Below are 13,740 nucleotides of genomic sequence, written 5' to 3' on the forward strand. Positions count from 1 at the left end.
ATGGTTAAGGATTGATCCCACAACCTCAGAGTTGAGAGATAACTTCTCCACCACTGAGCCACACCACACAGTAAAGTGGGCCCAACATTGGCACTTACATAAGTCTGTATGAAAAAATACCCACTACAATTCCCCCCCTCAAAAAAAATTCAGAAGTGATTTAATGGTATTTTGGGACAGAGTGGCAGTGGACTGACTGACGCCCAGTTTTTAGGTGGAGTCTGCTTGATTGAATCAACTGACTACATCAGAGGAGGCAGCAAAAGCATGTTACTCTTGTTTTCTGGCCTGCTTATAATGTTTTCGCAACATCCGGTTGTTTTGGAATGCAGTACAGTGGATCCTCGGTTCTCAAACAAATCGGTATTCGAACAAAAAATTCTAGATTTTTTTGCTTCGGATGTTAGACGAAATTCGGTTGTCGAACCTCGCGAGATGAGCCGAGAGGACCCGCATGCCAACTGACCCTGTTCGTTATTACATTCTCGTTACCCTGAGGATTGCATCAACTCTAATCATGCCTCCAAAGGAAGCAAGTGGGAGCACTAAAGCCATCCTAAAACACAAAGACGCTCCTAAAGCAACGCGACAGTGAGTGCCGGGTGCGCTGCGGTTGCGCTGCGTTTGCGCTGCGTTTGTGCTGCGGTTGCCTTGCGGTTGTGCAATCGACCCAAATTAAGCTCCCTGCGCAGTGAGGTCCACTTAAATTTTGGAAAGTACATCAGGACTTTAAAAATATTTTCTAAATTTTAGCGACCGCTCTCTCACAATAATGCGACCAGTGCGGTGCAGTTGCGCGCTACGGTTGCGTGTTTGCGGTGCGCTGCAGTTGCGCGATTGGACAAAATCAAGCTCCCTGCGCACTGAAGTCCACTTAAATTTTGGAAAGTACATCAGGACTATAAAAATAATTTCTAAATTTCAGCGACGGCTCTGTCACAAAAATGCGACCAGCGCGGTGCAGTTGCGCGGCCGGCGACGCGCTATGGTTGCACGTTTGGCGGTGCGTTGCAGTTGTGCGATCGGAAAAAAATGTGCAAATGAAAAAATGCTTATAAAAGGCAGGTTTTTTTTTTTGCTTGGATGGATTATGTTTTTTCCATTATTTGTAATGGGAAAAAATGATTTGGAATTCGAACGATTCACTTCTTGAACAGCCTTCTGGAACGGATTGTGGTAGAAAACCGAGGCTCCACTATATTTTAGACATACACTTTATTGATTCCTGGGGGGAAATTCAGTTGCCTGCAGTTAAATACAATAAATACAATAAACAAATGGACATTATAAACATCGGACATAACAAAAACAATAACAAAAGAGAGGACGAGAATAGCTCTGATTCTTTTCAATAAATTAATAAATGATAATTATGATAATTAATCATTAAAAAGATAAATGAACAATAGACAGCATTGTGTTGTCCTCACTGCAGTGTAGCAACTGAAGCTATCCAACAAGTTAAACTCGGATGCAATAACCAGAAGTCTCTGTTGTAGTCCACATTTCACTGTTGTTTACTGAAGATTCCTGTATTACATGGCAGAGTGAAAACTGTTCACGCAAGTTTTGACTGTTTTTCAGCATTAAGTTCGATGTCACATAAAGTCTCATAAAATATTCTTGTACATACATGTAAATAAAAATGATCTTTTTAAACTATTTATTACGTTCTCTTCCAATGTCAAACCTAACTTAATTGATCAATTATTCAACTTAAGAATGAACTTTACTTATGACTTCTTCTAGCATCGCCCACGGTCAGAAATTAGTTCGTAGAAAATGTTTTCAACAGAACCAGGCAGGAAGTAACTGACAACAAGCAAGAAGTGGTAGGTAAATTACCGGAAATGGTATCAAAATAAAAGCATCTATCTACCTCCGCCCAGAGATGGTGCTGTACAGTGGGTGGACAGGGTTGTCTTTGATGGACGCAGCCTAGCCAACACCCGCTGTTCTGCCACAGATGTCATATCGGGTAGCTCCATGCCCACAACAGAACCCGCCTTCCTCACTAGTTTGTCCAGGCAGGAGTCATCACTCTTAATGACACTGAGCCCCCCGCACGCCACCTCAAAGAAGAGGGCGCTCATCACAACAGAAGGGGCCAAGTTAGGAACGTTCTCCTCGTGACCCTGTTAATCTCCTGAGACGCAAATTGTAGAGGGCCGAGAGCATGCCGAATCTGAGGCTTGAGTTGGTGAAGCAGCAAACACTCCAGAGTCTTCATCACCTGAGAGGTCAGCGCGACTGGTCTGAAGTAATTAAGCTCCGCAGGTCGTGGTTTCTTTGGGACTGGGACGATGCACGACGTCCACCACAGCTGAGGCACCACACCTTTCTCCAGACTGATGTTAAAAATTTGCTGTAGAGCAGGAGTGGGCAATTCCAGTCCTCGAGGGCCGGTGATCTGCATGTTTTCTATGTCCCCCTGTTACTACACACCTGATTCATATGGTCAGATAATTAGCAAGGGCTGCAGAAGCTGGATAACAATCCTGATCAGCAACAGACCTGATTGTTGCAACAGGGAGCCATAGAAAATATGCAGGACACCAGCCCTCGAAGACCGGAATTGCTGACCCCTTTTGTAGAGGGTCATCCAGCTCCAGAGCGCAGGCCTTCAGCAGATGAGGAGAGACCCTGTCTAGACCTCCAGCCTCCCAACAGCAGAGTCTCCGCAGCTGCCCACTCACTTGAGCTGCCGTCAGCCTGGTTGGAAGGGCATCACCCACCGGCCTGCAGGGGCAGATCAGGGAGTAGAAGGGTCCGGCAGGAGCAAGGGCAAAGACAAGTGAGTGTTTTCGAATTTGTTAAAAACGTCATTGAGCTGGTTCACCCTCTTCACACCGCCACTAATGGTGACACCTTGGCTTGGACCGCAGTCGTGGATCAACCTCGTCCCGTCCCACAACTCCTTCATGCTGTTCTGCCGCAGCTTCTGTTCCAACTTCTTCCAATAGAGCAGGGGTCAGGAACCTTTTTGGCGGAGAGCCATAAATGCCCATTTTTTTTTAATAATTTCCGTGAGAGCCAAACCATTTAAAAAAAAAAGATAGGCTAAATACAATTAAATCGATATATTTTAATTAGGACCAACGATTTTTTGAGTGTACAAATGTATTCTTTTTAATACCGTTTTTAGCGGTTATAAAAAACACCATTAATGAAACTTCTGGGGCTGCATCATTTTGCTGATGGCTTTGTAGTCCAGTTGATATGGGGTTGAGGTTGAGCTTCATGCAGGCGTTGAGGCTCTCATCAGTTAGACGCGACCTTAGGTTGGTCTTGATGTGTTTCAGATGAGAGGACTGCTCACATGTATAGGTAGATCCGGACATGGTCAATACATCGCTGCAGTGTGTGATATGTGATTGGAAGCGCATTCCATGTTTTCACAATCAGCTCGTCTGCTTGTGGAAGTTTTTCCATTTCTGTCCAATTGTGTTGGCTGGGCACTTCTGCTTGCTGTCACGCAAGTTTCTCCAACTTTTCATTCAGCGACTTGAACTTATTCACCCACGTCAGCTGCCTTCAGATCAGCAATTTCAAGCTCAAACTCTCTGACAGGTACACCAGGGATGTAACTCAGCTCCGCTGCATCCAGTATGCACACGTGTGGATGAGTGATGAATTGAAACAGACGAATGTGCTCACAAAAATCTCCAAAACGTGCTGCAGGAGATTAGATGTCAAGCTAGCTAGCTACTGAATATCAACATGTTGAGAGGGGTCTCTTGCTGTGCAAGAATCTTTAAATTCCTTCAGTTTTTCAAAGTGCAGTAAACGGCCTGTCTCAATATCCGCAACAAAGAGCTCCACCTTATTCCCGAATGCTGACACAGCTTTATATATCAGGCACATAGCAGAGCATCCTCTCTCCACAAATGCAAATTCTTCGGTCCACTCACTCTGAAATGTTCGGTAACCGTCATCTTTTTATCTCTTCGCCATCAGCGAGGCAGGCACGTAGCGTGGGGAAGTGCGAAAATTGAAGTCGTGGTTGAGGGTCGACTAACCAGCCGCAGGTGTTTGTGATTTGGCCAGATTGAAGGGGTGTGGTCGTGCATGTGTAACAGGAGTATTGTCCAATAAAAATTGCTTTTTTTTGTCCGACCTGGCATCACCCTTCTGGACACCAAAGGGCAGTTAGGAATGGCTGATATAAAAACAGATGGAATGGATTGCAAAGGTGATCGTATTTTATATTTTGAAAGCTAATCTAACATTTTGATTTCAGTAAGTATATTTTTTTACTTTGATAATATAACAAAATTATTCTTCACCTTTATCTTCTTCCGCTTATCCGGGGTCGGGTCGCGGGGGCAGCAGCTTTAGGAGGGACTCCCAGACCACCCTCTCCCCAGCCACTTCCTCCAGCTCATCCCGGGGGATCCCAAGGCGTTCCCAGGCCAGCCGAGAGACGTAGGCTCTCCAGCGCGTCCTGGGTCATCCCCGGGGTTTCCTACCGGTGGGACATGCCCGGAACACCTCCCCAGGGAGGCGTCCAGGAGGCATCCTGATGAGATGCCCGAGCCACCTCATTTGGCTCCTCTCAACGTGGAGGAGCAGCAGCTCTACTCCGAGTCTCTCCCGGATGACCGAGCTTCTCACCCTATCTCTAAGGGAGAGCCCGGACACCCTGCGGAGGAAACTCATTTCAGCCGCTTGTATCCTGGATCTCGTTCTTTCGGTCATGACCCATAGCTCGTGACCATAGGTGAGGGTAGGAGCGTAGATCGACCGGTAAATCGAGAGCTTTGCCATTTGGCTCAGCTCTCTCTTCACCACAACGGACCGGTACAGAGTCCGCATTACTGCCGACGCTGCACCGATCCGCCTGTCGATCTCGCGCTCCATCCTGCCCTCACTCATAAACAAGACCCCAAGATACTTGAACTCCTCCACTTGGGGCAGGATCTCATCCCCGATCCAGAGAGGGCATTCCACCCTTTTCCGACCAAGGACCATGGACTAGGATTTGGAGGTGCTGACCCTCATCCCGACCGCTTCACACTTGGATGCAAACCGCTCCAGTGAGAGCTGGAGATCACGGACTGAAAAAGCCAACAGCACCACGTCATCTGCAAAAAGCAGTGACGCGATGCTGAGGTCCCCAAACCGGACCCCCTCAACGCCTCGGCTGCGCCTAGAAATTCTGTCCATAAAAATTATGAACAGAATCGGTGACAAAGGGCAGCCTTGGCGGAGTCCAACCCTCACTGGAAACGAATCCGACTTACTGCCGGAAACGCGGACCAAACTCTGGCATCGGTGATACAGGGACCGAACCGCCCTTATCAGTTGGCTCGGCACCCCGTACTCCCGAAGCACCCTCCAGAGAACCTCCCGAGGGACACGGTCGAACGCCTTCTCCGAGTCCACAAAACACATCTGGACTGGTTGGGCGAACTCCCATGCAACCTCGAGGATCCTGCCGAGGGTGTAGAGCTGGTCCACTGTTCCACGGCCAGGACGAAAGCCACACTGCTCCTCCTGAATCCGAGGTTCGACCTCCCGACGGATCCTCCTCTCCAGCACCCCTGAATAGACCTTACCAGGGAGGCTGAAGAGTGTGATTCCCCTGTAATTGGAACACACCCTCCGGTCCCCCTTCTTAAAGAGGGGAACCACCACCCCAGTCTGCCAATCCAGAGGCACCGTCCCCGATGTCCACGCAATGCTGTAGAGGCGTGTCAGCCATGACAGCCCCACAACATCCAGAGCCTTTAAGAACTCCGGGCGGATGTCATCCACCCCCGGGGCCTTGCCACCGAGGAGTTGTTTAACTACCTCAGTGACTTCGACCTCCGAGATTTGAGAGTCCGCCTCAGAGTCCTCAGGCCCTGCTTCCACAATGGAAGGCGTGTCGGTGGAATTGAGGAGGTCTTTGAAGTATTCCCCCCACCGACTCACGACATCCCGAGTCGAGGTCAGCAGCACACCATCTCCACTGTAAACAGTGTTGACCGTGCACTGCTTCCCCCTCCTGAGACGCCGGATGGTGGACCAGAATTTCCTCGAAGCCGTCCGGAAGTCATTCTCCATGGCCTCGCCAAACTCCTCCCACGCCCGAGTTTTTGCCTCAGCAACCGCAGAAGCCGCGTCCCGCTTGGCCATCCGGTACCTGTCAGCTGCCTCCGGAGTCCCGCAGGCCAAAACGGCCCTATAGGACTCCTTCTTCAGCTTGACGGCATCCCTTACAGCCGGTGTACACCAGCGGGTTCGGGGATTGCCGCCACGACAGGCACCAACAACCTTACGGCCACAGCTCCGGTCGGCTGCCTCAACAATGGAGGCGCGGAACAAGGTCCACTCGGACTCAATGTCCCCCGCCTCCCCCGGGACGTGGGAAAACCTCTGACGGAGGTGGGAGTTGAAGCTCTTCCTGACAGGGGATTCTGCCAGACGTTCCCAGCAGACCCTCACAGAGCGTTTGGGTCTGCCAGGTCGGACCGGCATCTTCCCCCACCATCGGAGCCAACCCACCACCAGGTGGTGATCAGTTGACAGCTCCGCCCCTCTCTTCACCCGAGTGTCCAAAACATGCGGCCGCAAATCCGATGACACGACTACAAGATCGATCAACGAACTGGGTGTCCTGGTGCCAAGTGCACATATGGACACCCTTATGCTTGAACATGGTGTTCATTATAGAAAATCCGTGTCGAGCACAGAATTCCAATAATAGAACACCGCTTGGGTTCAGATCGGGGGGGCCGTTCCTCCTAATCACGCCCTTCCAGGTCTCACTGTCATTGCCCACGTGAGCATTGAAGTCACCCAGTAGAACGATGGAGTCCCCAGAAGGAGCGCTCTCCAGCACTTCCTCCAGGGACTCTAAGAAGGGTGGGTACTCTGAGCTGCCGTTCGGTGCATAGACAAACAACAGTCAGGACCCATCCCCCCACCCGAAGGCGGAGGGAGGCTACCCTCTCGCTCACCGGGGTGAACCCCAATGTGCAGGCGCCCAGCCGGGGGGCAATAAGTATGCCAACACCTGCTCAACGCCTCTCACCGTGGGCAACTCCAGAGTGGAAGAGAGTCCAGCCGCTCTCGAGAGGGCTTGTACCGGAGCCCAAACTATGTGTGGAGGCAAGTCCGACTATGTCTAGTCGGAACCTTTCTGCCTCACACACCAGCTCGGGCTCCTTTCCAGCCAGAGAGGTGACATTCCATGTCCCTAGAGCCAGCCTCTGCAGCCGGGGATCGGACCGCCAAGGTCCCCGCCTTTGGCCGCCGCCCAGCTCACTATGCACCCAACCCTTTTGGCCCCTCCTATAGGTGGTGAGCCCATTGGAAGGGGGACCCACGTTTTCTTTTCGGGCTATGCCCGACCGGACCCCATGAGCGAAGGCCCGGCCACCAGGCGCTCGCCTTCGAGCCCCACCTCCAGGCCTGGCTCCAGAGAGGGGCCCCGGTGACCCGCGTCCGGGCGAGGGAAAACGACATCCATATCTTTTATTCCTCATAAGGGGTCTTCTGAGCTGTGCTTTGTCTGGCCCCTCACCTAGGACCCTTCTGCCATGGGTGACCCTACCAGGGGCATGAAGCCCCAGACAACATGGCTCCTAGGATTATAGGGGCACACAAACCCCTCCACCACGATAAGGTGACGACTCACGGAGGGGACAAAAATTATTTTTGTTTATTATTTATTTATTTATTTATTTATTTATTTATTTATTTATTATTAAATTATTTATGACTTCAATTGAGTGAACGAATGTCAGATCTTTCCACGACCCAGACACAGTCACCAAAAGAGCCATATATGGCTCGCGAGCCATAGGTTCCCGACCCCTGCTATAGAGTGACCTCGCCACGTTGAGCTGGGCCCTTTTGGGCCCTGAGCTCCCTCTGTACTCACTTGAGCTTATCACCATCCTTGAAGGCCCACTTCTTTTTATTTAGGAGGCCATTGATCCCACTCGTAATCCATGGCTTGTTGTTGGTATAGCAGTGCACTGTCCATACCGGAACCACAAAATCCATGCAGAAGTTGATGTATTCAGTGGTACGGTCAACAGCCTACTCAACATCCTCAATGCATGGCCCCAACAACATTTCCCATTCAGTAGACCCAAAGCAGTCCCTCAGACACTGCTCAGCCCAAGGTGACCACTTCCTTAAAAGGCGAGTGGTCTTTGGTAGTCTCCTCAATTTTGTCTTGTATCATAGCCAAAGTAGGACCAAGTTGTGATCCCCCCTCCCAAGTGCTGGCATAGGGGTGGCACTGTACGCATCCTCAACATTCGCATACAGCAGGTCAATAGTCTTGTTCCCCCTGGTGCAACAATACACATAGTGGGTGAAGGCAGGGAGTCACGTGATTAAATTCCCCGGAGATAAGCAGCAGCACCTCAGGGTACTGCGTCTGCAGATCAGCAACCGTGGCGTGGATGACATTACACACTACTCCCGTGTCGGCACACGGAGGAACGTAAACAAGAACAGCAATGGCTTGTCCGAACTCCCTGGGCAGATAACTCGCCGCCAAAGTTCAATGCCCCTGCAGCAGATGGAAGTCTTGATCCACACATGCTCAGGGTGGCACCGGTGACTCCGGTAGATCTCACCCTCTGTTCAACATGTGTGAAAATTGACAATTATTCTCAAACATCCCCTGATTTTAAACTCCCAGGAGGGAAGGAAAAAGTCAAAACTCCTACTTGTGGAAATTAGAAACCTTGAGAAGACACCACAGATGGGAGGATCCCTCTTCCAGGATGACCAGGCTGCAACGGATGCAGAGAGGACACATAGTACACGTGATACAGACAATTCAAAGATGAAGCGTCCAGAGCAGGATGTTATTGCACAGCAATGACTCTTAGACCTATGAGTGGTGTGTGTTCATCAGAGCAACAGCCTGGGGGAAGAAGCTGTGTCTGTGTCTGCTGGTTCTGGCTTAAAGCGATCTGTAACGCCGTCTGGAGGGGAGTAGTTCAAACAGACTGTGACCTGGGTGAGAAGAGTCTGTAGAGATGTTACTTGCACGTTTCCTGGTCTTGGACAGGTACAAGTCTTGGATAGATGGGAGGTTGGTCCCGATAATCTTTTCTCCAGTCCTGATTATCTGTTGCAGTCGATGCTTGTCTTGTTTGGTGGCCGATCCAAACCAGACAGCAATGGAGGTGCAGAGGATACATACAGAGCAAGACCGCCACCTTTACTCTTCCAACAGGCTTTGATGTCTTTGATATCTGATCATGCTGAGGCCACATAGCTCAATGGTAGTATCCGGTACGCTCGCCGTTAGCCACGTGTCACAGAAGTACAGCAAACTGCACTCTCCGAAGGACTTCGCAGTCTTGTTTTATTATCTTATTATCAGACCATGGCTTCTTGCTGTAAAATGAGACAACAAAATTGTATGGAAAAGCCTACTAAAATAGATTAACTTTATTTGAGGTTTATCAGAGGCAGTTTAAATGATGGCTGTTGTTTATTGACTCCTATTTGACATGATAGTTTTGTGATTGGTTAATTCTGAATGTAGCTGCATCCCCAGTTTTAAAAATGTGTGCACACATTATCTCAGTTGTTTATTTTTATTTTCCCTCGAGAAAATATTTATTTTTTAAAACAATGTGAAACAGGTTGTACATAAGTCACGTTAATGGTGGAAAAAGGTTTAAAATAAATAAATAAACAAACTTTTTATTTATAAGGCGCCTTTCAGGATACTCAAGGTTGCCGCACATAGGCATAAAAACAATTGAAGAAAGGATACAGTTTAAAAAAGCCAAGAGCGCTTGCAGCAGAGCATCAAGTGCAGTAGGTGGTCAACTTGGGTATGCCTGTCTAAATAAATGGGTTTTGAGGTGGGATTGAAATGAGGTGATTGAGTCAATGTTTCTGATGTCACGGCGGAGGGAGTTCCAGAGACGTGGGGCGGAGCGGCTGAAGGCCCTAGCCTCCATGGTGGATAGGCGAGCTCGGGGGACGGTGAGGTTGATGGAGGAGGCAGATCTGAGGGAACGGTTGGGGATATTGGTATGGATGAGGTCAAACAGATATGTGTGTGTGTGTGTGTGTGTGGGGGGGTGTTATGGACTGCTTCGAATGTGTTGAGGATTTTGTAGACTATACGGTATTTGATGGGAAGCCAATGTAGTTGTGAAGAACGGGGGTGATGTGTCAGACGGAAGGGATTTTGGTGATGATACGAGCAGCAGCAATCTGAACCAGTTGAAGTTTATGGGAGAGTTTGTGGGGGAGACCAAACAGAAACGAGTTGCAATAGTCCAAACGGGAAGTGAATGAACCAGGATTGCGATACTGTTGGGATTGAGGGGCGGAGGCGGTTGATGTTTTGGAGGTGGAAGTAGGCTGACCGGATGGTGTTGTTGATGTGTGACTGGAAAGATAACGTGCTGTCGACGACGACGACACCCAGACTCTTGTTGTCGATGGTGAGGGTGAAACTGGGTTGCTTGGAGAGTATGGATTCGGACCCAATGAGAACTGTCTCAGTTTTGTCACTATTCATTTTGAAGAAATTGGAGGTGAAGAAAGTTTTGATGTCCTATAGACACGGACTGAGTCAGGAGGGTGGGAAGGTAGAAGAGTGTTTGGAGGAAACATAGAGCTGGGTGTCGTCCGCATAGCAGTGAAAATTGACGTTGTATTTACGGAATATGAGACCAAGTGGAAGGAGGTAGATGATGAACAGGATAGGGCCAAGGACTGAGCCCTGGGGAACAGTGGAGGATAGGGTTGAGGGATCGGATGTGAATGATTTTAACTGAATGAACGGATTACGGCCAGAGAGATATGAGTGAAACCAGTCCAGGGGTGTGTCAGATATGCCAATGGAGGCTAGTCGGTCGAGGAGGATGGAGTGGGAAATGGTGCCAAAAGCTGCACTCAAGTCTAGGGGAATGAGGATTCAAAATGGAGCAAGTGTGCATACAACAGACAGTCAGAATATAGCGCGAGAATAGTGCAAGGCAACCAACGCGGCCCAAAAGGCCAGGATGTTATGCAGCCGAGGGCGGAGAGAGTGTAGGATCCTAACGGCCTGGAGTATGAAGCTGTTGGTGAGCGCAGGCTCCTGTACCTCTTACCAGAGGGCAGCAGATCAAACAAAGTGTGAGCAGGGTATCTCACATCACACACAATCATGTGTATATAATTAATATATTCATAATTAGTCATGTATAATTATCTTGCTCTTTTCATAACAGTATCATAAAACGTCCTCCCTCTTGTAATGTTACTCAACATTAGAGGGATTCAAAATTCAAAACAAAATAGCAGATCAAACAAAGTGTGAGCGGGGTATCTCACATCACACACAATCGTGTGTATATAATTAATATATTTATAATTAATCATGTATAATTATCTTGATCTTTTCATAACTGTATCATAAAATGTCCTCCCTCTTGTAATGTTACTCAACATTAGAGGGATTCAAAATTCAAAACAAAATATTGTGCATTTCTTTTACTCAATAGTTTTATTGCAGACTTATGGAAAACTTGTCATCTCTCAAATGCTTTACTCTAATATTTAATACAGAAAATTTACATCCTCAAATGTTTTGCTCTAATATTTTATACAGAAAATCTACAGAGAGTCTTCAACAGCAACAGTCATCCTGCAAAACAGAACAGTTCTCACGGGCTCCTCCCAACCCATTGGCAGCTCTGGATCGAGTAGTACGACGGGCTTATCGCATGTTAATGGATCAGCTCCTGCTGGACCTAAAGCCATTCCTCACTGGCCTACTGACACAGCCCTGGCTGATCCAGGGAGAACCCACTCCCAAACTCTGCCAGATCCTGGAATATCATCTGGACCTGTACAGCCATGTTCAACTGCCTTGCCGACAGGTCTCAGTAGCTATTTCTTTGCATACTTAGATAAGTCACCTGAGGAAAGCTATTTCACTTCCTGTATTTTCCAAACCATAAGGCACATTTAAAAGCCTTTTAATTTTCACAAAAAACGAACAAGCACCTTTTAATAAGGTGTGCCTTTTGTGTGGACTGAAGTCCAAAAATCTGTCAATGTTGTTTTGAGGACATTACATTGTACGTAAAATATGTAGACAGAGGTGATAAACCAATCAGAGAACTTTACATAATACATAGCGTATGTACCTCAGCCAAAATTGTTAAATAAAGATCGGTTTGTGCAAACCAAACAGCATTAGAACCCTCTAAAGTAGCATCGACAAAGAGACACGCTTACAAAGCACAATTCAAGCTTTCTGGAAAGCCGGGATCATTGCCGAAGAGCAACGTGATGACGACGAGACAATGGCGAAACGGAACTTGTCATGTTTAATGGCGAACTTGCCCAACTGTTTAATTCAGATACAGAAGATGAAGAATTTGATGGATTTGCTTATGAATATCGATTAATAATACTGTGAGTTCAGTACAGTACAGTACAGTACATGGTTGAATAATAGAATTAAGTACAACCCAGCTCACTGTCTTGCTCCTGTTCTCGTTTTGCTTTGTTTATCGTAAGTCATGGCGTGGGTGTGCCCTGTAATGCAGTGCACCCTATGTTTAGAATAAGTAGAGAACTGATCCCGCAATTCAGCGATCCTAAACCTTTTTAGCACCACGGACCGGATTTTTGTCGGACAATATTTTCATGGACCGGTGTTGGATGAAGTCACAATTTTTTTGCGGTAAAAATGTCTAAAAACAATTTTAGAAAAAACAAATTAAATTAAAATGCCGAAAGCATTACTACGGCAAATCACTGACTGCACATTGTTTTTAGAAGTTTTATTCGCAAAAATCATTCATATTTGAACTACAATCCCATTTTCGCAAAACAGACCAAACAAAATCTTAAACTGTCTTTTCAGCCAATCATATAGCGTGACGCCTTTAAAATTGTTAGGGAGTCAATCTGAACATCGAGTGGATGTGGTGCTTACACCTGCTTCTAAGGCGTGGCGGATAAATACAACAAAATAAAATGACATGATTGGAATAAAATAAGGAAGCCGAAGGAAAGGGGACGCAGGTGTGTCACAAAAGAATTTTCCTGAACATACTCGTAAAACGAGGAATAGAAAGCACACACACCACGGTCCCAACACACCCTTCAACCTTAGTTCCATGGTGGAATTCTGTATTCGAACACCTATGCAACTTTACTCGCAGCGTCCTCATAACCGCGCCAACAACATAACATATAACACAACATACGTATGATTTGTTCACATCACAAGGTGTAGGAGAGAATCCGGTCCATTTTTCTAAATAAAAGATCGTTCAGACTCATAAATAAAACGGACATAATGCACGTAATTTATACTTTCTTGTGTGGCCCAAATGCGGTACCAAACCAGGGGTTGGAGACCTCTGCCACAATTGATTCTGCGCCTTTCAACCCGAAGCGCCTTGTGGTGCAAAAAATACAGTACTTATACTTAACTAAAAGTTTAAAATGAGTTAAAATGGTAAACATTTTATTTACAATTTACAAAAGTTGTCATCATTGGTAGGTTGGATTTCTTTAAATATACCTTCTTTAAATCCGACCTACCGACCTACCAGTTATTTTATTGAACCTAATTTAATTGTTGATAAATATTATTTATTTATTTTAGATTACAGTCACCATTTTAAGACATCTGAGTGTAGCTCATCATATTAACATATGAAGTGCATTAAAAAAATTACAAGATGAACACCGAAAAATATGTCAGAACATACTTGCTAATGCATTCCAGATTTGTACACCCGCGTCTAATTCCTTTCA

At 47.1% G+C, this 13,740-nt stretch overlaps 1 protein-coding gene across 7 annotated transcripts in view; it reads left to right on the forward strand.

Moving 5' to 3' along the window:
• exoc3l1 (exocyst complex component 3-like 1) overlaps nucleotides 1-13,740 on the forward strand; it is a 137,741-nt gene that overhangs the window by 70,895 nt on the left and 53,106 nt on the right. For all 7 annotated transcript variants that reach the window (XM_085913787.1, XM_085913786.1, XM_085913789.1 and 4 more), the window contains one exon: nucleotides 11,573-11,843. In XM_085913787.1, the coding sequence (XP_085769913.1) occupies nucleotides 11,573-11,843 (271 nt within the window). The remainder of the gene's footprint in view (nucleotides 1-11,572; nucleotides 11,844-13,740) is intronic.

The sequence above is a fragment of the Syngnathus leptorhynchus genome, chromosome 6 (genome assembly GCF_054491065.1).
Source record: "Syngnathus leptorhynchus isolate UIUO chromosome 6, UIUO_Slep, whole genome shotgun sequence".
Classification (NCBI taxonomy): Eukaryota; Metazoa; Chordata; class Actinopteri; order Syngnathiformes; family Syngnathidae; genus Syngnathus; species Syngnathus leptorhynchus.